General features: G+C 37.5%; 1 protein-coding gene across 3 annotated transcripts in view; it reads right to left on the bottom strand.

The window, feature by feature from the left end:
• The window catches only part of Aldh1a1 (aldehyde dehydrogenase 1 family member A1), a 147213-nt gene that overhangs the window by 48971 nt on the left and 70269 nt on the right, over window positions 1-27973 (bottom strand). For all 3 annotated transcript variants that reach the window (XM_060387341.1, XM_060387340.1, XM_060387346.1), the window contains one exon: window positions 1337-1416. In XM_060387341.1, coding sequence (XP_060243324.1) covers window positions 1337-1402 — 66 coding nt within the window. In that variant the 5' untranslated portion in view covers window positions 1403-1416. The remainder of the gene's footprint in view (window positions 1-1336; window positions 1417-27973) is intronic.

Below are 27973 nucleotides of genomic sequence, written 5' to 3'. Positions count from 1 at the left end.
GCAGCTCCTTCACTTCAGGTGCTCAGGAAAATGCGAAAGGCCTCAGTGTTTCAAAGCCACCCAAGTTTATGCATAAGGATATAAATACACAAAAGTGGGCACTTGGCTCCTCGTCATCTACTTTAATACTCTTGGTTTTCATTAGCTTATGCAGAAGTCAACATGGCTCCCCGGAGAGTTGAAAAGTTCACCTCTTTACTTTCTGCATCATACCACACAGCTAATTTGAATGGCTTTTCTAGTGTGTGTGTGTGTGTGTGTGTGTGTGTGTGTGTGTGTGCACTTGCACACACACATGTGCATGAGTATGTGTGTGCGTGCATGCATGCACAAGTGCATGTGTGTGTGTGTGTGTGTGACACTTATTTCTTAATTTTTGAACCCTAGGGTCTGTGACAAAAGTAGGCATGAAACTATGTGGCAGGATAAATTCAGAGTATCTCAGGAAAACCCCAGCCTGATCATTTCCTCACTCTCCCTGGCTGAAGATTTTGAAGTCTTGAGACTCTAAATATTTATCAGCTAACAATCACATGGGTTCTCCAACAGCAACAAACTTTCCTGGAGAAATAAATAAGCACAGTTTCTACATCAACTTAAACAAATAATTCATGCGAATTTGGGGATTTTGACAACAGTTTCCATGTGATACTCAGAGTTAAGTCCTCCAACCTTAACACTGTGTCATTGAACACATGGTCATGTAATATTGTTTCTGTGTGCTATTTCTCCTTTAAAAAGACAGGAAAAAAATGAGGGAAAGAGAGAGGGAGGGAGGAAGAAAGGAAGAAAGGAAGGAAGGGAAAGAGAGAGGAAGGAAGGAAGGAAGGAGGGAGGGAGGGAGGGAAGGAAGGAAAAAAGAAAGAAAGAAAGGAAGGAAGGAAGGAAGGAAGGAAGGAAGGAAAAAAGAAAGAAAGAAAGAAAGAAAGAAAGAAAGAAAGAAAGAAAAGAAACAAGAAAGAAGGAAGGAAGGAAAGAAAGAAAAAATAAACAAGCAAGCCAGCTGTTTCCACATGCCTGGCTCCTTCCAGTAAGTTCCTCTGTTTGTCTCCCTTGCCCTAAGTGCCCACTGCACAGTTCTTAAAACAGCTCACTGTGGATCACTGCACTCTGGCACAAGAACCTTTCATACAGAGTAAAATCCCTCTCCCTTGGACATATGTCAAGAGACAAACTTATGAGAAGTTTTCTGGTATGGTTTAGAATTCATCCCTGAATCGGGCCACTAGCTTTACAAGATTTTTGTCTTCCTGTTTGCAAAGAGCTCTTCCAGAGGCTCAATCAGCCTGTGCTTTCACCAGGTCCCCAGGGAAAGCCCTGCTTACAAGTGACTTACCTTGGTATGTTGAATCTTCAAGTTGGCCAGCGGGGCAGGGACTTGAGGCTGTGCAGGGGAGGACATGGCTGGTTTGGGTCCTGGAACACAGGTGACACAGGCTCAGCAGTTTGGTTCTGATAGAGCACTTGCTCCTTTTATTTGCTTGCACTAAGGGTCATTTGCATATTGGGATATGATTGGATGGGCAGAGTCAGGGCAGGGCAGAAAGGGCAGTATTCCCTTGTAACACCTAGGGCTGGGAGCCTTTGCCTTTAAATGTGAATCCTTTAGGAACCTGCACCTCAGCCCTGAAGTCCCATCTGGAGACTGTTCACTATTTACAGATGAATTAATTTACCAAGTCAAACCTGTGCTAAGGCTGTGTGTGCAGCTGCTCCTGACACTGAAAGCTAGTTATTCCTTTTTTTTTCTTTCTTTGCCTTTTCAAGTTTTGTTATGCTACTATTTTACTTTTCCTTCTAACAGACTAGGAACCATTGGAACCAAAGACATTGAAATTAAAAGCAGTCTAAAGAGACCTGTTGTCACTAGTAGTTGAGGAGCAGAGAACCATGAGTCTGCAGGACATGGCTACCAGCAAATCCATCCTTGTCCCAGCAGATCAAGGTGCTGTCAGGGAGAAATGCCCTCTTTCTAGACTCTATCTTCCCCAGCTTAAAAAAAAAAAAAAAAATCAGCAACCTCATGTGATATCAGAATCCTTAAACTGTCTCACCCCCACCTCCCGGTGGGAACAGAAAGCTGCTCAGGACTTTTCATTGTCACTCACAGACCTTCAAAGAGCATCATGCCGAAGTCATCTGTGAAAATTCATTTAAAGCGAAAGTAATGTATGATTCGGGACGCGTCTGGGCTCATGAGTCATTACTCTAAGCAACGTAGAAAGAAAGAATGTAAATACCGCTCCCTAAGAGTTTAAATTCTAAATGTTTTGATCTGGGAACTTTGTAAAGGACAATTTTTAACTGCAGCATTTTCATTTTGAATACAATGCTTCTCTGTATTGAAGCTCCAGCACAAGATATGGAAGGAACAAGATAACATTCTTTGGATGTTCTGCTTATTAAGAATTAGCGATAACTTCTTTGTACTGAAATCGCCACCTCCCCTTCATGGGACTTAGCTAGGGGAAGGAACAAGGGTTTGGAGAACCTTTTTCTCTTTCCACTTTGACCTGAGTTTCTCATTTTGTAAACATAGAGAGGAAAACAGCTTATGATCACAGACCTCAAAGTATAAAGGCTGAAATCTCACTTCAGACAAAGCACCCCAGTTTGTTATTCCTCTTTTCCAGCCCTACCTTGATATCCATAAGGTGATCCCCACATAGGCTCAATCTCAGTTTGGGGTCCCCCAGTGAGTATTTATACATGTGGAAATTATGGTTAACTCGGGGAATGGTGAACTTTTCTAATAAAACAGATGGGAAACATTTTCATCTTTCTGGGACATAGCAATTCTGTTTCAACATATTTTCTGCCAGCTAAAATGAGCAACAAACAACAGACAAATAAATGCACATTTTAATGGACTTGTATATGTAAAAAATAGGAATCAAGCCAGATCTATGAAAGAGATAGTTTCCCTAGATTCAGCAGTTCTTGAATACCTGGCTTATCGTTTCTGAGTCTGGATAGGAAAGTTCATGTTCTTTAAATATTCTTTTCTCCCCTTCCACTTCTCTCCCCACCCCCTTGTTTTGAAAACTTGAACTGCTTTCTCTTTCATAAATGCTTTTTGAGTTAAATGTACAATTTCTCAACAGCTGTTACATAACGCACAGAGTGGTGCTTAGGCCAATGCCCAAACAGCTGTGTTTGCAGTCACAGTTGTTTGTAGATTCAAAGCTGCTTCATTTGATGTCTAGAAGAAAAAACAAAACAAAACAAAACCAAAAAAAACCAACAAAAAAAAACCCAAAAAACAAACAAACAAACAAAAAAAAAAAAGCACAAGCTTCACAACACACTTGATGTACCATCTTGCTCTCTGAATGGGCACATCATTCATTGTATTAAGAAAACACAAGAAGGATAATTATGTAATACTAGGCTCTTCAAATCAAGCATTATGCATGTAGCCAAGGGAAACTTTGGAGACAGTTACTGTGCCTGCCCATCTAATTTCCCAGGTATTTACAAAGCAGTGTGTAGGAACCAGTCGTTCCTCAAATTTACTGTGTTGGCTAAGCTGATCTTTTCTTCCCAGAAACCACAAGCCTGACAGATGTATTTCCGAGGCTTACTTTTTAGAAAAGTTTATTTCTGGAATGGTTACACAAGTTAAAAAATTGTTTTTCCCTTTTTCCTTTATAGAGGAAAAAACTAGCATTGGTAAGATGATAGATACCAGGTTCGCCTACTTTTTGGGTATATTAATCATATGCCAGAGCTGGTAATTTAACATGAGGTCCTCAGCGGAGACTAATTTATTGTTTCCTTCTCTGTGACAAGCTAAACTGTGTATATCTATCTCTAGCTCTGTCTTCTATATCTATGTCTCCATCTATTCTCAGACTGGAAAGAGAAAAATTATTCTGTAATATAATGATTATAAATAATTAAAATATTTTATAATGTAATAGTTATGTGATTGTCTCCAACTCTTCATAAGGCTGCTTTGTTTTTAGATTTACTTTCAAATTAAAAAAAAAAATACGTGCCAGCGTAGGAGGAAGGTATGTGCTCATGAGTATCAGTGCCTGCAGGAGGTCAGAAGAGAGAGAGGCCAGATCTCTTGAGGCTAGAAGAAGTACAGGTGGTTGTGAATCAACTGACACGCAAGCTTGGGAATAGAGATCCTGTCTTTTGCAAGAGTAGTGCCCTATTAGCCAATGAGCCATTTATTCAGCCTATGGAGTCTTTACTTATATCAAGAAACGCACAGACCACAACACCTAACTTTACCAAAACTAATCTCATCAGACTGCACTTCTGTCCAGGACTCCGTCAAGATGAAATTCTTGACAAGATAAGATCTCCTCCTTACAGGAGTAGCTGAACCTCTGACTAATATGAATAATTCAAATTAAAGTGAAAGACTGGGTAACCAAAATTAATTGCAGGTCAGATGAAATTTTGACATGGAACAAATGCTTGCTTCCCCTAAAGCACACAAGTTGAAATCCTAACTCACAGTGACAAGGTGTGAGGAAATAAAGCCTTTGGGATGAAGTGGGTCATGAAAGGGATCCCCACTTGTGATGCTAGGGATTGATCCCAAAACTTTATGCATACTAGACAAGCACTCTATCAGTAAAATACAGCCCAGTCTCTCCTGGCAATTTCTTTTATGCAAAGATCCAAGGTGAGGTCAGGAGTCTGCTACCCAGAAGTTAGTCCTCACACTGCCTGACAATGCCAAACTCTGACAGAGGAATTCTGGCCTCCAGACTTTTAAAAAAAATAAATTTTCTTGCTTATAACTTTTAGAATGTTGTAGTAGTCTAAAAAGACTAGTATGGGTACCCTAGTAATGGGAACAGGGACTGTCTCTGACATGAACTGATTGTCCTGCTCTTTGATCACCCCCCCCCCTCAGGGGGGAGCAGCCTTACCAGGCCACAGAGGAAAACAATGCTGTCACTCCTGATGAGACCTGATAGACTAGAATCAGATGCAAGTGGAGGAGGACCTCCCCTATCAGTGGACTGGTGGAGGGGCATCAGTGAAGAAGAGGGAGGGAAGGTGAGATTAGGAGAGTGAGGGAGGGGGCTACAGTTGGAATACAAAATGAGTAAACTGTAATTAATAAAAAAATAAATAAATTTTAAAAAGACAAGGATGACTTTTTCTTTTCTTCTTTCTTCCTTTCTTTTTTCTTTTTCACGTTGATCCTGGATGTTTGGTGGAAACTCAGAGTCTTGTTCAGATGGGTCATGGGTCTTATCCCTACCCCTTGAGCCCCTGCTGCCTTCAGCATGGTTAAGCTAGCTCCATGGTAGACATGCCTTTAGGTTTTGATACATAATTTTGCCTATACTTTTGTCTGATACAATATCATTCTTGCTCATATTGAGGGGTTGGGTTTAAATAATTTGTAACAAGTATCCCTTGCCTGTGCTTGAATGATAAGCTAATGCTAAAAAGCATGTATTGAACTAAATGTGTGCATTTGCAGACTAATTTCTGTTCAGTTAGTATTCTCCCTCTAGTCATATTTCACCACCTTTGATTCCTCTGGCTCCTCTCATAGTTTATCATGTCATTTCTATTTGTTTCCTTTGGCTAAGACATGACATGTCTTTCTGGCATCTGGGGCACTTACTGTATAGTAAAGTCTCTAAAACTAACTGTAGATTAAAGATTTTGTTAGATAATTAAAGGTTTTTGCTAAACCTATGGGTCAAGGCCATCTTTTCAAACTTGGCAGCCATGAGATTAACAATGACTCTGTCAATAAAACACTGTGCGTGTGTGTGTGTGTGTGTGTGTGTGTGTGTGTTTATGCTTTCTACTTTGTTTCTTAATAAAAATGCTGGACACAAGCACGAGGTCATTTGCAATCTTTTGTAGCTGCCCCATGACAACTTCATTTGTGTTATGCATAGATTGTCTTACAACATGTTGATCCTTTTACTAGAAACAATTCTTGTTTTCCACTTTTCCACTCATAACTTAAATTGCATTAGTTAGGTCATCTGAGTGAAGAGTACAAGTGGGGTCAGGCTTGTCACTGAGCCCCAGGAAACAGAGCATTAAATCAGAACTGAGATTTCAAGATATGGTGGGATGGTGGTCTTTCCCCACCTTTATGATTTGCCAAACTCCTTAACAGTTAAATGTGCTATTTATAGTTAATAACCATGAGAGCACAGCTCAACAAGTAGATATAAGATGAAAAAAAGAAAATAAGCTCCATTATTTGGATATGGAAACCTGTCAGAGCTGCACAGCATACTGGCACAACAACTCAGGATCACCAACCCTTTTCTACTCTCTCAAATTAGGTCTAGTCTAACTTCGAATGAGTCAATTATTTAATCCCCGATTATTTGAATTTGTCATGAATGAAATAAACATCCAACCATTTTCTACCAGGGAAATGCAGGGCAGAGGTTAACATTGTTTAGTTTTTTCTTTGGGGAGACCCCCCCCAATAGAGACTCCTAGCCTCAAATTCATCTTGCAACAAACTAAAGCAGAACACACAGAGATTGTGTTTCTATCAAGTGAAGTTTCTCAGCTCAAGCACTGAACACTCACAAATTCAGAGCACTGGCCTTGCTCTGTAGCATTTGCCCAGGGACAACATTAACACTGGAAAAAGGAATGGTCTAGGGGTCACTCTGATCTTGGGGTCACACACTCGCTTTATTTTTTTTTTATTTTTTTATTAGTTACAGTTTGTTCTCTTGCCTTCCAGTGAGGACTGAAAGCCATCAACTCTCTAGGAATCCTCTAGGACTTTAGTACCAGACTGGGATGGCTAAAGTGCTGAACCTCATGGGCTGAATAGATAATCTATTAAAGCCAATCTAATAAATCCCCTTGCAATATATATATCCATTATCTCTATCTCATTGCTCCAGAGAATGTTATTTAATACAATAGTGTTTCAGAATATTTGAGTGATAAAGGAATCAAATTATTTAAGACATATGAAAAGATAACTAGTCAGTGGTCTGTGAATGCACAATAAAACTCATAACTGTTTATTAGATTCCCTGTTCAGAAAATCACTAGGTTAATAATCTAAGCATATAGCCTTTAACACCAAAAGGTGGTCCTAAGAGTCAAGGGTTAGAAGAAGCAGCCTTCAACTCCCTGAAAAGTAACTTAAGCAACTGTTATCATTAAACTCATATATCAGAAGTGATATCTAAAACAAAGCTAGTGGGAGATTTCTAAATATAGAACCCGAATGCTTGAGTTGAAATAGAGAATTTAAAACTCAATCTAAAGTGTTCGAGTCTATTAAGATTGGTGGTTTATTTAATTTTCACCTTTGGTTCAAACAGCTGAAATTATACTTCAGTGTCTGTTCTGCTTTGAGTGTGAACTGTCTTCCAGAAGCATGTAGGATGAGCATGTGGTCCTCAGGTGCTGTACTCCAAAACTTCAGCAGGTGAAGCCTAGTTGAAGAAGGAAGGCTGTACTTGCCTGCCAGTCTCCTCCTCTCTCTGTATCAAGTTATGAAGAACCTCCATTACTATACTCCTACTGGCTTGTTAATCTCTCTTCCCGTTGTCAAGAATAAACACAGCCAATTCCCTGATTTTAAGTTTCAGAACCCATGAGCCAAAACAAATAATTTTTTCTGTCACATACTTGGTTACGGTGGTGAGAAAACAACTAAGACAACGCTAATTTTGAGGTCTTAAAATGATGCATGATCAAAAAATCCTGGAATTTACTTTGTTATATTTTATATATTTTAAACAGTTTGAGTGATGTCTCAGAGATCTTCCTCCCTGTAGTGAATATTGCATGATAAAAGGAAGTTTTCAAATGTGAGTCAGCATCTTGAGATGACATTCCAAAGCCTTCCCAGAAGCCACTTGTTTCCTTTTGTTGTGCAACAACTTGGAGAATAAAGTGTTCATTGTGCTTCAGATGTTGCTGAAGCGGTACCTGAGAGTTGACGTACTGAGACAACAACCAAGAGGCTGGGGGTGGGGGTGGAGCTGGAATAACTGAAAATGGCTAAACATCGAGGTTCCCAGCTTTGGTGAGCTGTCACCCATCTGTGGTAGGTTTTGAGTCATTTATGCTTTCTGTAAGAAACGTTTCACCCCTATTACTATAGTGACCCCAAGTTGGATTCTGGTCATGTCTGTATGGACTGTCAAAGCCTTCTTACAACATATAACTGTAAGTTCGTGAAAACATTTCCAAATTGGGCCTTGTTATTTGTGGCAAACTGAGTTCTGGTTTATGGTCACTCATGTTTTATTCCACAATAGCCTGTCTCTTATTTCCGTTAAAGTGAGAGATGTTTTGGGGTGACAGTCTTAATGACTTAGCACAGTGCTTCTTATCGCTAAGAGTTGTCTGGACCCAGTAACCAGAATGAACCATTCATGCCCAGCCAAGCACATTGGCTTCTCAGGTGGTATATTGTGGGTAAGTCCTCTCTGGGACCTTGTTTTCCTCTCATTATGTAGACAGAATGTTAGTTCATCCTGAGCTAGTTGGATATCATTTCACTTTTCATTCTGAGTGTTCATTTTTAATTGAATAATCCAATAATCATAGTAATTACCCAAGACAAGTTTGCTTTTAAAAGATCAAGTTAGCCTAGCGGGCTAAGAACAGCATTTTGAAAACTAAAACCAGTAGAATATTATATGTTCTACATGTACTGTGGGTCAATATCTTTTCATGGATTTTTTTCAAATACACTTTTATGGTAAAATGTTCTGTGTCATGTGTCATTGAAAGGGTATTTTGTATTAAAGATGACATGAAATTATATACCTTATACATTATCTCAATAATTATTTGTTGAGAAAAGTTACTGGAAGTTATAACCTCTGGAAATTAAATGTCAGTTTAATTAACACCCCAGAGAAAAATTTAAAAGAGAAACACATGATTCAGTGATTGGAGAAAATTCTAGGGATGGATGTCAGAGCTCTGTGATCAGCATGGTATCCTGGGATGTTCCATAAGTCTTTCAGTCATGGTAGCAGGTACATAATGATCTGTTAGGTCCACAAATCTCACAGTGAAACATTATGTATCAAAACCTAAAGGCATGTCTACCATGGAGCTAGCTTAACCATGCTGAAGGCAGCAGGGGCTCAAGGGGTAGGGATAAGACCCATGACCCATCTGAACAAGACTCTGAGTTTCCACCAAACATCCAGGATCAACGTGAAAAGGAAAAAAAGAAAGGAAGAAAGAAGAAAAGAAAAAGTCATCCTTGTCTTTTAAAAATTTATTTTTTTATTTTTTTATTAATTACAGTTTACTCACTTTGTATTCCAACTGTAGCCCCCTCCCTCACTCTCCTAATCTCACCTTCCCTCCCTCTTCTTCACTGATGCCCCTCCACCAGTCCACTGATAGGGGAGGTCCTCCTCCACTTGCATCTGATTCTAGTCTATCAGGTCTCATCAGGAGTGACAGCATTGTTTTCCTCTGTGGCCTGGTAAGGCTGCTCCCCCCTCGGGGGGGGGGTGATCAAAGAGCAGGACAATCAGTTCATGTCAGAGACAGTCCCTGTTCCCATTACTAGGGTACCCATACTAGTCTTTTTAGACTACTACTACAACATTCTAAAAGTTTTAAGCAAGAAAAAAATTTTTTTTTCATTGTGTGTGTCTGAAGTCTTTATGTTTTGAAATTCACAAAAACCCTGTTCCTCTCAAATGGAAATAATTTGACTTTCTTGTTTTTATTTGGCATTCTATATTTATTTCTCTTAATGGTGGGCTAGATAGGACTTCTATCTCAGAACCCTGATGAAACATCCAAAGAAACTTGAGGTCTGTGTCATTGAACAGGAGTTGACTTGGCAAAGCTGGAAACAATGCCTGAGAGGAGTTAAGGCTGTAGATTTGGAGAACCACCTCTTCTCCCTGGCTGTGGGTATCAGTCCTTAGGCAGATGTATTTGAGGTATTCTGTGTTCTCTTTGTCAACATTGTCTCACTTAGCGCTCTGCTGACCTGGACATTTCCCTTCCTGCAAATAGTTTATTTTAAGAAATTTGCTTGGTATGAGGTATTGCTTTTTGTTGTTTTTGTTTTTGTTTTTGTTTTTCTTCATTCTTATCTTCTTTTTTTCTTATCACAGGTCCTCCCATTCAACACCTTGCCATTTTGGACCCTTATTCCTGTGGGTTTTGCTTACCTGATGAGTGCTTTTAACTCAATTCATGCTCTGGAAGACACAGTAAGCACTCTTAAATTCTGAGCCATCTCTCCAGGCCCATTTGTGGTTTTAAAAATCAAGTAAAAGAAAGTATGTAATGTTGCATTAAATGGCTGAAATTCAACTTCAGTGTGTGTTTTAGTTTGAGTATGAACTGTCTCCCAGAAGCACATGTGCTGAGCACTTGGTCCTTAGGTAACACTGACACTGTCTTATGGAGGAGGGTTCTTAAAAAAATTAAGCAGGTGGAGCCTGGCTGCTGGAAGGTGTGGCCTGGTCTCTGGTCTTTTATTCCCTCTGTGTCAGAAGGTGAAATTCCTCTACTGCCACACTCCTGCTGTTACACTGATATTCTCCCCAGTGGCCAGAATCAATGCAACCAAGGGCTTTGCTCTGAAATCTCAAAATCTATGCACCAAAATAAGTAATTTCCTACCTTGGGCTGTTCTGTCCAATATGAGCAAAACAACTATTACAATGTTAATTCTGAAATCTTGAAATTATGCATGATCAAAATGGTGTGATTTACTGTCGATTTACTTATGTATTTATTTAATATTTGCTCTAGGTTAAATGATGGCTCCATTGTCTACTGAATGTTAAGTGATAAAAAAATAATCTAGAGGTGACATTCCTGAGTTTTTATTATATAATTGAACTGTAAAAGTTTTGATTAGAGTGAAGAGGTATGAGCAGAGCACATAAAGGCAAATTGGCCACTAAAAAAATGCTGTGCTGCTGACTCTGAAACTCATAGACAGAGCCAGAAGCCAAGGAGCACAATGAACAAAGCTCTACAAACTAGAAAAGACAAAGGCATGGAAACTCTGCTAGAGCCCCTGCAGGAAACAGACACTGTTGCATCATTCTCATTTGCTGAATATGACTTCGGGTACATGAGTTCCAAAATTGCAAGTCTATGGTCACACTAAATAGAACACCACTGATATCACCTAAACTATATAAAACAATACTTTAGTATTGGCATTGGACACATTTTCTTTTTAGGGGGAGGGGTTTATATTATGTATTTATTTATTTTTATTTTCATTTTATTTATTTTTATTATTATTATTTATTTTTCATTTATTTAGGAATTTAGACATTTGACTTGATCCCTACCCAGCCCCACCCTCGTGCTTCTATGTTCCATTCCCCCCAACCCCCGTTCTCCTCTCCTTTTTCTTAAAGAAGGGGAGGTCCCAAAGGGGTACCAACCCACCCTGGTACCTCAAGTCGCAATAGGACTAAGAGCATCCTCTAGTACTGAGGCCTGACAAAACAGCCTACCTAAGGGAAAGGAATCCAAAGGCAGGCAACAGACTTGGGGACAGGCCTTACTCTGATTGTTATAGAACTCACATGATGACCTAGCTGCACATCTGCTACATATGTGAAGGGGTTTAGGTCCAATGCATGCATGCTCTTTGGTTGGAGAACCAGCTCCTGAGACTGTTAATGATATTCTGTTGGGCTTGCAAACAGGAGCTTTAGCATAATTGTCTTCTGAGAGGCATCACGCAGCAGCTGGTGGAAACAGATACAGAGACCCACAACCAAATAATAGGCTGAGCTTGGAGAATTTTGTGAAAGAGTGGGAGGAAGGATTGAGGGAGCCAAGGGTCAAGGACACTACAAGAAGACCTACAGAGTAAACTAACTTGGGCATACTGGGGTTCACAGAGACTGGGCAAGCTTTCAATTGGCTCAGGATAATAACTCACTGCTAATCAGAAGTTCTAGTTCAGAGATTCCAAAATCACCTTCTGTCCTTTTTGATGTGAATCATCCTTCATATCACTCAGCTCTTGTTCTGATCTTTCAAAAATTCAAACCAAAATGAAACAATAGTCACACCCATGTTAAAGTGCCTACAGGGCTGACTGACATATTAAAACTTCAAGAACAGGTAGAGTTTTGGTATGGCTGAGAGAGATATATCTTGGGACATTTGTTGTCCCCATAATGGCCATTCTTTGATGACCTCCTGTGTCTGACCTGACATTCTTGAGACTTTTAGGTGACATCTTTCAGAATGCATTGAACTAGTAATCTGCTACCAAATCATATCTTAGCGTGTCATCAGGAAGCCCTGCGAGGGATGGTAGAGCATGTCCACCTTTCTGTAACTACCTACATGATAGGTCCACTAACATAACTGAAAAAAATTCCTTGATTTATGACCTTCTTTTGTTTTATAAGTATAAAAGATTATGAAACCATTTCCACATCCAAACCTCTTATTTGGGGCAAACGGAATCCATGTTCTTGGGACATGGTCACTCATATTTAACTCAAGAATAGACTCATATTTTCTTTGAAGTGAGAATTGTTCCATATTGACAGATTTTGCTTCTTAACATGATTTACTTTGAACTGAGAAATCAACTCGATTGGAACCAGGGATCATGAGCCCTGTGTACCTAATCAAGCATGTTGTCTTCTTGAGTGGATAGTCTTTCTGAGGCGCAGACTTCCATTTTATTTGAAAGAGAGATCATTAGTTTATTTTGAGTTGGCTGAATATCATTTTGTTTATTCTTTACTTATCTCTGTGCTCAGAGCATTTCTTTGCATCATCTTGCCATTCTGTCCTACCACTCCAATATCTGGTTCTGTGATTTTCCGTGACCTTTATTGCAGGTGGAAGTATTACAATACTTATGAGCTCTTGATCATAAAGATGTCAAAGATAAGAGGCTCTTGCTCCCACCAGCTCTACAGGGTGGAGATAACCAATGGAAACTGCCCAGGAAGTGCAGCAGCCTCAGGGAAGCCCAAGACAACAAGAACACCTTCTGGGTCAGAAGGCATCAGTTGGCTCAACCAGGAAAACCCACACAAGGGCTTCATCTGAGTCAGAGTGGGAGGAACCGTTTGGAGTGAGGCCTGAGGGAAATTTTCTCTTACACTTGAAACAATTCTGCTCCCCACACAAATTCTGTTAGCTAGCTTAGAAAAAAAAAATCTGATTTGGGGGGAGAAAATGGAAAACATGTTAAAGGTATGAGCAAATGTGGAGAGAAGAAATGCCTTTTGGTCCTCCAACTCATTTTGTGTTTGATAATTATGTTCATTCAATGTGAAGTTTCTTGGAAATAGTGAGCATATTTGGTATTTTCAAATTGGTTTTATAAAACCAATGGTGTTTAATAAAACACAATAGTGTGTGTGCTCAACTATGGGTCCTATGTAATAAAACTAAAGGTCAAAAGCTGCCAACATACTTTAACCAGAATTGAAAGGTATCGAAGAGAATAATCTCAGTAAAGTTATTTAAATGGGAAGTAAAAAAAAAAAAAAGATCTAAGAAAAATACAGAATTGCCAATTTTCAAAAGAAAAGATGAGTTTTTGAAACCATTAAAATATAGACAGAGAGATGGACAGAGAGAAAGAGAGATGTGCTATGGTAAAAAAAAAAAAGAGGAAACTGGTAAAGAAATTGTAGTTGTTTTTTTTTTTGGTCAAAATTAAGATGAATTGTGAAGAATTTGGCTGCTCAGTCCCATTCTCTCCTCTGACTTTACTTCTTCCTTCTTTATCATCCCCTCCCTCTACTGTCTTTTCAAGTAATGCCTTAGAAAAGCGCACGCACACACACACACACACACACACACACAAACCCTCTTTGACAAAATAAACCTTTGTTGGGGGCTGTCTTGGGATAATATCTTGAGGGAGAATGAATGGCCCACACTATGTAGATTCCTTGAAAAAACTGTGATTAAACACTTTTTGATTTACTGAACAATTACAAATCACATTTGCTTTGAATAATTATGAGAATTTTCTGACATTCATTTCAAATTCTGGTTTGTGCATAGACCACAGTTGGGCTCATGAGGCCCTGTCTCCCTAGTGAGCTATTGGCTAGTAATGATTTTCAAGGAAGGATGGTGATTGTCTTCCATTGTATTGGCTCTACTGAGTATACCAGACTCCAGTGGATAATCCAAATGCCACGTTACACAACCATGGTTAAAATCAATGAATTATACAAAAGAAAACCACAAACAAACACACAACCAAAAAGACATGAATGTGAAGGAGTGAATGGAATTACAGACAGTTGTGAGCTGCTCTGTCGGTGCTGGGAATTGAACTAGTGTCTTCTGGAAGAACAACCAGTGTTCTTAACCACTGAGACATCTCTCTAGCCCCTCGTTTTCTGTTTTTAACTATTTTTTTTACTGTGACTAGTATCATTATAACTATTATTATGTCAAAAATCAGGTGTCCATAGTGTGTGGATTTATTTCTGGGTCTTCTATCCGATTCCATTGATCCACTATTTTGTTTCTATGTCAGCACCATGCATTTTTTATTACTGTTGCTCCAGAGTAAATCTTGGGATCAGGGATGGAGATACCTCCAGAAGAGCTTTTATCATAGAGGATTGTTTTAGCAATTCTGGGTTTCTTGTTATTCCATATGAAGTTGAGAATTTTTCTTTCCAGGTCTGTAAAGAATTGTGTTGGTAATTTGATGGGAATTGCATTGAATCTGTAGATTGCTTTTGGTAAGATGGCCATTTTTACTATGTTAATCCTGCCAAGCCATGAGCATGGGAGATCTTTTCATCTTCTGAGTGCTGAGTATAGTAAGCCTAAAGTTTTTGATGAGTAGTTAATGGAACATTTTTGATAAAGAGAAAGCAGAAATGTCTTCAGGACTGTTTCGTTTGTATTTCAAATGTCCCAGCATGTGCATTCCAACATAATCTTTTTTTTTAATTAAATAACTATACTCTGAATCTTGTAAGAAAACAAGACAGAAAGGACGCATAAGATGATTAAAAGGGATATAGTTATAGATATAAAATATATTTTTGCTAAAGAAGTTTCAAGGAGAAGTAAAAAGAGAAAAAAATTTTTCTGTGTGAGAAAGGACTTTAGGTTGCAATTTAGTTTTTTCCTAACAGTGAATGGAATGATTATCTCAAAATGGAAGCAGCAGATAAGGACAAAACTAGAAGGTTAACATATGTCATACTAAGATTTGCAAAAGTTAAACCCGAAAGGAAGATGGTGTGGATATGACTAAGTTGGATGTAATGAAAGGTTATTCAAAATTCCTAAGGCCAAAATTCAACACACTGATGTAGAACTGAAGCCCAGCTATGTTTACAGCAAGGCTCTTAAAGCACTGATCTCATCTTAGCAATGTTTGCAGAAAAAACTTTCTTGAAGAACAAGGATTTAATGTTTCATCTCTTTACCAAATGGACATTTAAACCACAGCAATTGGCTTTTATCCAGGTGCAAAGGATGTATGATTTCCCACTGGGGAAAGCTGCCTCCTTGCCAGCAAGAAAGTTTTTATTAGAAAGAACTATTTCTACTTGAGGTATTTCTTCAGATTATAGAGTAATCATCAAACTTATTTTAGTAGATAAATATTTATTTGTTATGTTTTATTGACAAATTTTATTATAATACATTCTGATTACAATTTTCCATCCTGCAACTCCTCCCTGAACCTCCTCACTTTCGTACTTACCCAACTCCATGCTGTGTCTTTCTCTTTCTTTAGAAAACATACAGGCAAATAAAAAAAGATTCCAAATAAGAAACACAGACATTAACACCTGCACAAGTAAAACCCATTAAAGATACAAAATCAGAAACCAGCACATTGTAGCAAAAGAGTAGTAAGGAAAAAAAAAGCTGAATAAAACAATGTGAGAGAAAAACCTGTCCAAAAGTACTAATGAGTTCATTTTGCTTTGACATTTTGCATCGGTCATCTACTGCTGAACATGGTGCCTGCCCTGAAGTCTGGTTTGTAGGGCCATTGAGTCTTGACTGTAGAAAACTATTTTGTCTTTTGCCGGTTGTTGTGAATTGGTGATGGCTTCTTGGTAGAGATGGGAGCTCCTGTCCACTCCCCTCTCTAAGCACTGGGACCCACCATCTGTACTGAACCTCTGTAGGCCTTGGGCATTCCATCTCAGTCTTTATGATTACCTATGTCTATCAGTCCTGTTGTATATGGAAGACACTGTTTCCTTCCTGTCATCAGTTGCCCTGGCTTTTACAATCTTTCTTCCTCTTCCACAAAACTCCCTAACCCCCAAGGGGATAGGTTTGATGAAGAAATCTCATTTAGGAGTGAATGTTCCAAAAATTTCTTGTGCTCTGGATGTTGTCCAACAGTAGGTCTCTCTGCTAGATGCCATCTACAGGAAGAGAAAGCGTCTCTGATGACGACTGAATAAGGCCTGATCTCTGGGTATGGCAAAATTTTAGATGAATATTTAAGTCTGCCTTGTAATTCTTGATTGGTGGTTAAATGATCAAATATTACATACTTTTCAAACATTAAAAATAAATGAATATGTTGTTTTCCTAAGCCAAATACAGTTGCATTCATTCTTCTAAATCTAAGATCTTCACATTTTGGAAAAAATATTTATGTACATATAATTAATGGATATATTAGGAAAACTATGAGACTATATGAACCATCTGTTAAAATGAAACATTACATTAAAAATGATAACTAAACATTACATTTTAAAAATTATAACTAAAAATTCAGAATTGATTATAGAATTTTTTTTACAATGAGCTCCTAGAAAGACAGATATGCAAACCAAAAAATCAATAAAAAATAACCCCCAAACTACAGCTAACAGAATAAATACTAAAACCAGGTGATTTTGCAATTAAAAAAGAAATTATGTCAATGCTTCCCCCTTTAGCCTCAGTGCAGAGAACCCTGTCGAGCACTTTTAAGAAACTTCTGTGCTGTGAAACATGAGCAGGTAAAACATTAGGTTTGTATTTCTCACTCTGAACTCTTGCCAACTTCTGAGGACATTTCCAAGAATTCTTCAGGAAATCTGGGTGATACACATCTTCAGTTACAATTGGGTACCCCAAGTAACAGAACTCAAAACCCTCTGCCAGAATTTCTACTACTTATTTCTCTTTTATGTTTTTTTAAAACATCTTGTCATATTTAGAAATTTAAATACTGTTTGAGATGTTGAAAAATTCACTGGGACATTTTCCAAATGATGAAAATAATGATGATCTTGATCCTAGTGAAACATCAACAAGGATCCTCTCATTAGCCATGTGTTTATACTGACTGCTTACTTAGTAGGTGTCCTACTTTACCTAGTAAAGTCTTCATGTTAAAAAAGATTCAAAATTTCAGGATCTTCATAAAATGATTTCTCTCATTATTTAGTATAGTTTTGATTTAAAAAATTACTGATTTATATTGACAAAGACCTATTTTAACTCTTCCAAAAGGAGCTCCATTTATCGATGTGGTTACCTCTATTTTTTTTTTTGTTACCTTTATTTTAAGTTCAAATTCTCAAAATCTAAAGCAATAAAACTTCTTCCTACCAAGAAATATATTAAGTGAATCAAAAAAGTTGCATTAATACATTGGTACTGATATACTTCGTGTTAGTTACATAGCACATTTCAGTCTCTGAGACGCCTATGATATACTTAGATGACTGCGTGTCTGACGGCAACTTTCACTCTATTGACCCTTTGTCTCTTTAAATTCCACTTATACAAAAACAATACATTTCCAGTGTCTATACCCATGATTTTTATATCTTAGGAGCCAGGGTTTCCTAGCTAAATATGACTTCAATTATTTGTCAATTATTTTCTTTCTTTATTACTGTTCTTCTGTCTACTCAACTTCAGATCCCAGTCTTTTGTCTGCCGAGGATCATACACTTGGCCTCCAAAAGCACAAAATATATGCACTTGCCCAACAGAGAGAATTGTGGACTGAGTTTCCTAAAGACTACTCCTACATTAAAGATTCTGCAAGACCACCCAAATGCTTAGAACTTCATAATTTTAGGGAGTTGGAATGCTGCAGACTCCAAGCCAAATTATCTTGTTCTGCCGTTAGTGTTTAAATTGCCGTTCAGCCCACCTCTGTGTCTGCTAGAACATTCTTGCAGATATCAAGTAAAATCTTTCAGAATGTATAAACTTATAGGACCAGTAGCTTCCACCAGCCCAGAAGCTAAGAACACCATCAGCAAGAATGGCATAAAAGATCAGAGGTTTCCCCGCTTTGTGAATCCCGCCCACATGCTGGCCTCACCAATGTATCTGAAAATAGCCTTAACTTATAAATTCAGTTCCGTAACTTTAAAGACATGATTGAGTGGTCTCCACATTGGAATTTGTTATTGGGGCAACCTGAATCTGTGCTTCAGACTCAGAAAAATGCATATATGCTTCCAGAGTGAGCTGATGTTTTCCAACAGAGGTGAGAGTTATGCGTCACATCAACACAGTTATTTGCTAATATCTAAATATTTGTGTTCAAATACAGGTGAGCTTTCTATCTGTCCCTTGGAACAAAAGGCTCTTCATCAGCTAGGCTCATTGAAAGTCTTGCAGTTCCAGTTGCAGCATAAATGCATATTTATTTTATTGCAAAAGTGAAATACAATAGATGATATTTGTGAAAGCTATTAGCCATAAAAACAACATTTGTGTTTACATTTGCTTGCCTAAATTTGTTCCCACGTTCGAAAGATGTTCAGACATAGTTAGATCTGTAACCACAACTCCAGTGGCCTTCCAGATCATGGTTTCACACATTAGCTTAGTTCCTAAGCACAGTGTCACACCTAGTCTTACAGCTATGTTTGCAAGCATGTAGGCTACAGATTTGTTTTATATGTGCCTTATATGCCCCCTCACGCATTACAGACATTTCCATAAAGAACCGGGATTTTAAGTTTGTGTCAGAATGACCAGAGGGTCATTTTAGCTTGCTTAGGGCACCGGGATCACTGAGCAAATAAAGAACAACACATTCTCATCTACAGGGCCTGGCTTGAGCTCAGGTATGAGGCTTCCACTGAAGCACCTTGGGTCAATGGAACTTGCAGTCAGCTGTCAGATCACTGAAGCAGTTCTTGGCCCATTTTCTCATGGCACAGCCAAGCACATTCACAGCAGCTGGCAATCTTTCCAACACAAAGCTGCTAAGTCAGAAAATCTTGGGTGGGCGAAGCCACCTGCAGAGTAGCCAATGTTCCTAGGGAATCTGACTGAGAATTACTGTGAGGCCACACTGCCATGGACTTCTGATCTTTACTTTGTATTGTCACATTCAAACAAACAAACAGAACAAAACAAAAAGCCAAAACGTTATTCCCACGTCATGGAGTGCTTTGAATCTGAGTTGCGTTTCTGCCTTCACTGTACAAAAATGTTTAACTTATGGTTAGTATGTATTCCACTTACATTTATATCTGTCATAACTGATGCACTTTGTGTTTTCTGTTTGTCTATGATGAGCTGGGATCAGATTCCACTGCCTGAAATGAACACTTCAGGTGGAAAAAAAGGGTTTTGTTGTTGTTGTTGTTTTCTTCCCCAGATAAATTAGAGCTTGACCTGGAAACCAAGACATTGGGGTAGAGTCAAACAGAAGCTTCTTCCCTCTTGCTCTTCCCTCGTCCCTCCAAGCATTTCAGGAGTGCACTTGCCTCTCGAGCTCTTGGTAAACAAAGGCTGCTATAACTCCTCCTATCACATTAAGCATTACAGGATTCAGAATGTGGGGAAAATTAAGAAAAATTACACATAATTACTATGTGTGTTTTGAGGCTTCGAGTTAGTTGATAAGATCCCACTTACATGCCCATATTTAATTTCAAGGGAAAATTAAAACTTTTCTACTGTCTTTAAGCTTCAGGCACATGGAATTGTCAAGGATGATTGGAGAGGTAGATATCAAGTCCCACACTTCTACGTCATGCCTATTGCCTATACATTGGGCTCTCTTTGTCTGTGTGTGTGTGTGTGTGTGTGTGTGTGTGTGTGTGTGTGTGTATGTTCTGGTGTTCTAGCCCATGGGTATGCATGTGGAAGCCAGAGAAGGATGGAGGCCGTCAACCTGAATAATTTCTATCTTTTAAACCTACTCTTGCTATCAGGGAATATATTTTAATTATTTGACTGAAACATTTTACAAGATCATTAGAATGTTTAAATCCATCACTATTTCTTTCAAAGAATCTAAGTGTTTTGGGCCTTTCACTTAAGCTCATTCTTCACGTTAAAGTTCTCTTTGTAAGTTCTTTTATCACTTGAATTGTCCTTTCCATATTATTATAAATTCTGTCATTATCTTTTATTTAATTACTATTCATTTTACTTACTCATTAAGAGTTTCATACATGAGTACTGTGTTTTAAATCATTTCCATCATGTGTCACCTCTTTAAATCCTTGAAAGCCCCTCCACTCCCTCTCAAATTCATGATCTCTTCTTATATATTACACATGTATAAATGTATACATGTACTGTTCATATGTATATGGGCTGACTACTTGACATTAGAAATCTCCCAGGGGCTTGTTGCTGCAGAAAGTGGATTCTTCCTCTCTTGGCACTCATTGGCAGCCCTAGCTCTTGATCTAACAGAGAAGCCCATGAAAATTTTCCCATTCCCTTTGGCATGTTGACTGATACTGTCATTTTGCAGGTCTTGCTTAAGCAAGATTTCACTGGGGCAGCTTTTCTGTAATGTTTAGAGCAGAACATGTCCTGATCCTCTGGCTCTCCTAATCTTTCTGACCCCTACTGTATAATGGTATCTGAGCTTTAGGTGTAGATAGTCCATTGTAAAGGAACCAAATGGGCTTGGGCACCCATGGTCAATGGTTTTCTTCATTTTTACCAGTTTTAGATTTCTGTAATAGTCTTTATCTATTTCAAAAAGGATGTTTCATTGATGATTGATGAGATATACATTTATCTCTGAGAAGTAGTATTTAGAATTCAGATAAAATTATAGTGGTTTAGAAAAATGACAGTGGTAGGCTCTCCTCTAGGGTCTATGATTACAGCCATGGTTATTTAACTAGGTTTATAGTACCAGGCATGTCTTCCCTCCTCTTAAAAGTATCTTATGTTTTTTCTAATAATCTCCAAGTTTATTGGAGGTATCCAAGCATAGAAGCAGTAGTCTGTGTTGATTTTGGAGTCTCTTAGTTCTCTGTAAACAAGAGGTCAAGGAGAGGGTCTTCATGCTTAATATTGGGACTTTTCTTATATACTTCATGGATTCTAGGGTAAATCATTATTATGTGGAATAATTCTAATATGTATATATTATTAACTATAATTTATAGTTCATACATATGTATGTATATCTCCACACATATTCATTTTATATCTATTGCTATTAAGTTTATAAAGTAATATCCTTCCCTATAGCTTTTTACAACAAACTAGGATATGCAAGGATGGTTCAATACATATAAATTGACAAGTGTAATAAATCATAAAAATTGACTAAATTAAAGCATCACATTTTCATATTATTAGATGAAGAAGAGGCCTCTGACAAAATCCAACATACTTTTATGATAAAAGTCCTAGAGAGAATAAAAACAGACAAACATATCTCAACCTAATAAAGTCTATAAATGACAAACCCACAGCTAATATCATCCTAAATGGGGAAAAACAGAAGGAATTTCATTAAAATCAGGAGTGAAGTGGCTCTTCACAGTCCTTTTCAATATAGCATTTGAAGCCTTAGCTAAAGCAATAAGACAGTAGAAGAAAATTAAAGAAAGACCAAGAGAAAAAGAAAAAGTCAAATTGTCCTTGTTTATGGGAGATATGATATTATACATAACACATGCTAAAAATTCTGCTAAAAGACTTCTAGCATTTTAAAAATATTTTTAGCAAAGTAGCAGGACACAAAATCAATTTACATAAAAATTATCAGTAGCTTTTCTATATACTAATTATCAAACACACTGTGTAAGAACTCATAAATACACTCCCATCAATATAGCCTCCCAAAAAATCCAGGAACAAACTTAGAGTTTTAAAGATTCTCTAGTGAATTTTAGAGTGGCTGTACCAATTTGCATTCTTACCAAGAGTGAATGAGGGTTTCTCTTTCTTGACAACTCTGTCAGCTGTTTCGTTGATTTTTGTCATTCCTACTTGGATGAACCAATCTTAGTGTTCCTATATGCATTTCCCTAATTGCTAAGAAGGATGAGGAAGAGAGCAGAAGATGGAAGCACCTCCTATGCTCACAGACTTGTAGAATTAATATGATGAAAATGATCATCCTGTCCAAAACAACGTACAGATTCAATGCAATCTAAATCCAAATCCCGATCAGATTTCTCACAGAAATAAACAAGAATGAAATTAGTATGGAACTACAAAAGTCTCTGGATAGCCAACAAAGTAAGAGAGAATCTCTTCCGGCTATATTATGTGACAGAGGATTAATATTTTGATATCTGGAATATATGAAAAACTCAAAAACAGTAAGACAAGCAAACTAATAAAACCCAAAACTCAATTTAAAAAAATGGCTATAGAGTAACAGAGTTCTCAAAAGAAAAAATAAAAATTTCTAAGAAATAACTCAGAAAGTGTTCTTGAATGGACTTTAATTTTGTGCAGGGTGATAAATACGGGTCTATTTTCATTTTTCTACATGTAGACATCCAGTTAAACCAGCACCATTTGTGAAAGATGTTGCCTTTTGCCTATTGTATGGTTTTTGGATTCTTTGTAAAAAAAAGTAAGTTTCCATAGGTGTGTGGTTTTATTTCTGGTCCACCCTTCTGTTTCTATGCCAGTACCATGCCCTTAAAGTCCAAGTAGATCAAAGACCTCAACATAAAACTAGACACACTAAATCTGTCAGAAAACCTGTAGTCATTAACTGTTGCAATGATGACTGTTTTTGTTTTTGATGTTCTCTTTCTTAACTCATTTCATTTAAGAATGGATTATAAAGTGTGTCCACGTGTTTATCTCTCATATAGTTCAGTAATTTTCTCGTGACTTACACTAACCCAAAGTTCTAATAATTTTCCATTCCTAGAAAAAAAATTATAATTTTTTTCTAAGGTAATATCCTTCACTGTAGTTTAAAGATTTGATGGATGAAATTTATTAATGGTTTTTACATATTGCTTCAAAATGAGATAATTTTTCCCCTTGCCAAGGTTTGTCTTACTTTTTCTTCCTTTGCCTTTCAGTTTCTTTCCTCCCTTCTCCCTCTTTCTGTTCCCACCCTCTCCTATCTCTCTTGCTTTACGAATAAGGGATTCTAGCTAGGCAGCTACTTGGGAACATTGCACGAAATCATCCCAGTGCCATTTTGTTTTCTTCACCAACGCCATGGCATCAGTTTGATCATTGAAAGGAATTTTGCTTATTCTATTCTTTCCTTCCTATGTTTTTTTTTCTATTCTCTTTCTTATTTCTTTTTAAAGCTTAACTGTGTTATTCCCAAAATTGGATTTCTTTGGTTTATGTTTTGCCTCTAGGACAAAGTGCTTCTTGAATCTGAGTTTTTTTCTACTCCTGCAGAGAAATATTCTTAGGTACAATTTCTGCACTATGTCTTGGCACCTTCTGTCATTCCTTTATTTGTCTTAGACTATGTTATTGTGTTTTATTACTCATTTATCCCATTTTCCCTATTTCTTCCTTGTTATTTTTTACTCTATGCTTTATTCTGGGTATTTTTTTCTTGCCTAACTAGTTTATTAATTCTACTTCCTAGAGTGTTCACATTTTTATAAGAAATTTATTCCCTGAATAAGTTTCAATGGGAGATAATTTTTTTCAGTTACAAAAGCTGCTCTGCATTTGGATTCCTCAGAAATGTTCTCAAAACTTGACATTGTCTTTTTAACATTAGCATTTTAAAGGTTATTTCTGATAATTCCAACCATATGCGTTTGTATTTTCTGTATTTTTCTCAAGGTCATGTTGATGTTTTCACTTCCTCTTACTTTGCCAAAAAGAAGTATTAGGAATTTATCTTAAAATGTGGTTGTGGAAGAAAGCAGAGCCCTATGATGATGTGGGCTTCCTTTATTTGACACTGCAAAGCTTTCTGTGTCTCCAGTCTTTCCAGACATCTGTGAACCCTCATGGTCTAAGGTCAAAATAGGGGCTACATCTCAGGACCACCCTATGCTTTCTGCATGCTGTAGGTTAAGTGCCAGAGTGTTGAAAAGTTTACAGTTTGTCCTGAAATAGGCTCAGATAGAACTTCTGCAATCAGAAAAGGCCCTGAGATCTGGAGCCCCCAAGCTGAAACTCCTCTCACCAGCTCTATGCAGTTGTAGAATCTGGCCTGATGAATGTCTCTATCTAATCTGTATACTTCATAGACTTTAGAGATTTTCTGTGCGTACATATAGGCATATGCATACATATACTTATTTCACATTTTCTAATTGATTAGTTGTTCTTCAGTGGAGGAAACAGTCCAAGTTATAGATTCAGCCATGATCAGAATCAGAAATTAAGGCAACTCTGTCTTTTGTTCTGGAATTTTCTCTAATAAAAGATTTGAATAAGTGACAATTTCATATTGTTAGTTTGATTTCTTTCTTATTCGTTTTCAAGTGTTCTTTTTGTTTATGCATTGCAGCTTACTATTATTTTTGCTATGATGTGTCTAGTGTGTAATTTCTTTTGTTTTGGGTTAATTTTGATACTTAAATTTGTGTTTCATGAATTTTGGTACTTTTGCAGAATTCTTAGTTTCCTTTTCATTAATTGTGAGTCCTTCTCAACTTAAATTTTTTCAATCTGTTGGAAAATATGTTTTGAAATCCCATCATTCTGCCTGTTTTCTGCCTCCTGATTAAGTTTTCAAGTCTCCAGATTACCTCGTCTTTACTCAGTTCTCACCAACCAGCTGCTTAGATCATCCACTGAATTTTTTATTATGATTTTTTCTACAAACTTTTCTTATGATTTTTCTTATAAACTTTCAGTAATTTATAATGTTATATTCGCTACTGCTTTTAAATAAGTTGAATAATGTTTGTTTAGCTAAAGGATTTGCAAGAACTATGGGATGTACTATATCTTTATGCATAAATGGTAAAGAAGAAAGTCTGAAGTTCTCCTCTGGACTGACATTAATGAAATCTCTGAAGTATCTGTTTAAACAGCGGACTTGGCAAAGCCCATGCAGGCTCATTTGGAAGAGGATATGTTTCAAAAGACAAAGCAGAAACAACCTCCAAAGTCTGAATGTCTTTAAAAGGCTCATTTGTTTAAATAACACGTCCAGAGATGTTTTAGGGAACTGCATAAGACTACACTCTTTCACACAGGTCTCCATCTGGGTAAGGCGGATGGAGCTGAGATATTTCTAGGTGTTCTCAACTTACACTTCATCAGAACTGAATGTAACATATGGAATTGGATCTGTATCTGGCTGACTGTACCGGAAGAAGGGGCATTCATCCTGTACTTCCTGGTACCCCTCTTTTGGCATTTGGGAGTTCCTATAGTACTAAGACTCAGTGCTGGCACACCAGAAACACTGACAATGGCAATTCATCTCTGTTTATCAAAGTCAAGAAAAGAAGAATCTTTCTACCCAATCTTGACCACATCTATCCAGTCATTCAGAGAATGTCTTTTTCCATTACATTCTTGAGAGCATAGATGTCACTGAAAGCTGTGGATTTCAGTCTTGCCTCCTGTCTAAGACTTACAGCTCCCAAAACTTCAGTCCGTCAAGCCTGAAAACCTTGAAGTGCAGGAACAGCTTGATTTTTTTTTTCCCAAGATTTCAGATGCCTATGTTCTTTTGACTTCTGGAGTCTTCTTAACCTTTCTCATTGGGCCAATTTTGTATTTATCACTCTTACATTGCATTTTTGGTTGTAAAATATCTAGTCTGAATTGAATTCTCATGTAATCTAGCTTACTATAATAAACAGAATGGAAAGTATTTCTTTAATTAGAAAAGATAAAGCACAATCATTTAAAGAACACTCGACTGGCTCATGAAAGTTCAGTGCTTTAATGGTTTGTTCATTTTCAGTCTTGCATGTCTTAAGCATTTTCTTATGAATAGCAATCAATTTCTTGGAATTTTCTTACTCTTTTTCATTATAACATTTTTCTTAAAGATGCATAGATGTTCATGTTTGGAAATGTGTTTCTTGATTACAGCCTGTTTCCTCTTACTTTTACCCTTTCATAGACTGTCTTGATTAACTTCGTGTTAAAAGTTTTAAGTTAAGCTTATTTGCTTCAATATTAAGTTTTGTGTTACTAGTTAAAGTTTCAAATTAGACTAAAGATAAAAATCCATTAATACTCAGACATCTTTGAATGTGTCTGAAAAAAAATAGTGTTTCTTGATCAGGAGTACTTTTGCTAGAAGAGTTAATATCAATTAAACTTTGTAGGTGCAGATGGAAACACCAAATAAATATGTGTCTGGTAATGTATTAGTTCTCAGTGGTGAAAGTGTATTCTGATTACACCTTGACACCCACTCCTGACATTTGCTTCTGACCCAGCTTCCTCTCCCCTAGCCATTGTCCCTGATCATACCAGTAGGGGCAGAGTATGGTGACATTATTAGTGAAAAGTACTTAATAATTTTCAGTTTTTCACATGGACAGAGAAATTGAAGGAGTATTCAATTTATCTCTGAGAACTAAAAAAGGGAAGAGACACAAACATTACCTCACAGAGGCTGAGGGATATGAGCTCCCTCAGAAGGGTACTGTCATGGTTGTATCTGAAGTTACTGTCATTGCTGTAGACCACTCATAGCTACAGAGATAGAACACAGCCATGACAGTTAAATAAAATAACATGCATGCAGCAGATGGACACTGCAGGTCAGTGACTATGAAAAGAGACGGTGTCCTTAGCTCTAGAATACTTAAAGATTTTGGGCATGGAAGCAGAGAGACACTTTCATATGAAATCATAGGCAAAACAGGAACTTGTCAGAACTCCCCGAGAGTGGAAAGACAAGTGATTTTATCAAAATGTTTAATTTTATACCTAAAAATTTACCATCTTGGAATGTGTAGATTTCTTTAAAATAAATTATATTTAAAAACGCAAAAGAAAGCACAGAGAACTCCAATTTTGACAATGCCTGACGAGCCAGGTCTATTACAAACAACACCTGGCTCTTTAACAGGGGAGCAGACTAAGGCACCAGAGCTAGTAAGGGCATGAGGATCATGCTTTTACTTTATAAGTGCATATACTTTGATACTTTCAAGCTGAGCCAACAACAAATGCCCCTTGGAGATCTGAATTTGACACCATTCGAGATGTTTTTCTTTGCTGACCTATTTCATCTGCTGTTCTCAGATGCTGTGACAGCACAAACAGCCACTGGCACGTGCTGGACAGCCCATCAAGGATGGTCTACAAGGCCAGTTTTTGTGTATTTTTCTTGTTGTTCCCGAATGTCTTTTTGAAGAGACAATTTCCCTCAAGTTTTCCTTTTCTTCAAAGATCAAATCCAAAATGAGTGTTAATCCAAAATGTCTGTGAACTATTCTGACTACTTATGAAAAGTATTTGCACAGTATCCTGACTGTTGGGATTCATTTCTCCCTGAAGTGAGGCTACAATAGCTCACTGCACAGAAACAGCAAATCAGCATGTGGACTTTAAACATTTTTTAAACAAACTGTGTGGGAACATAGAAAACAGTGTCTCTACGGCGATTGCAATGTGGTTCTTCCTGGACCCAGATTTCAAAGGCTGTCTCACAACCAAGTGGAGATTTGACTAGGAAATAATTTAACTCCAAAAATGCAGCAGTGTATTAATTCATGTTCCTCCGTGAGTACCAGTTCCTCAGGCGCAGGGTTCATAAACTCCATAAACAGCTATGACATACTAAAATGACCTGTTAAAAAGTACAAATTCTGGGAAAAAAAAAAAAGTAGTTTTCACAGTTCAAAGTCTTCAAAGGACTCTGGCAAGTTCTTCTAGCAGTAACATTTTGTTCGTTTTGTTTTTTTCC

Source organism: Meriones unguiculatus, chromosome 1 (genome assembly GCF_030254825.1).
Source record: "Meriones unguiculatus strain TT.TT164.6M chromosome 1, Bangor_MerUng_6.1, whole genome shotgun sequence".
In the NCBI taxonomy this organism is placed as follows: domain Eukaryota; kingdom Metazoa; phylum Chordata; class Mammalia; order Rodentia; family Muridae; genus Meriones; species Meriones unguiculatus.
This window is presented reverse-complemented; position numbering and strand designations above follow the sequence as displayed.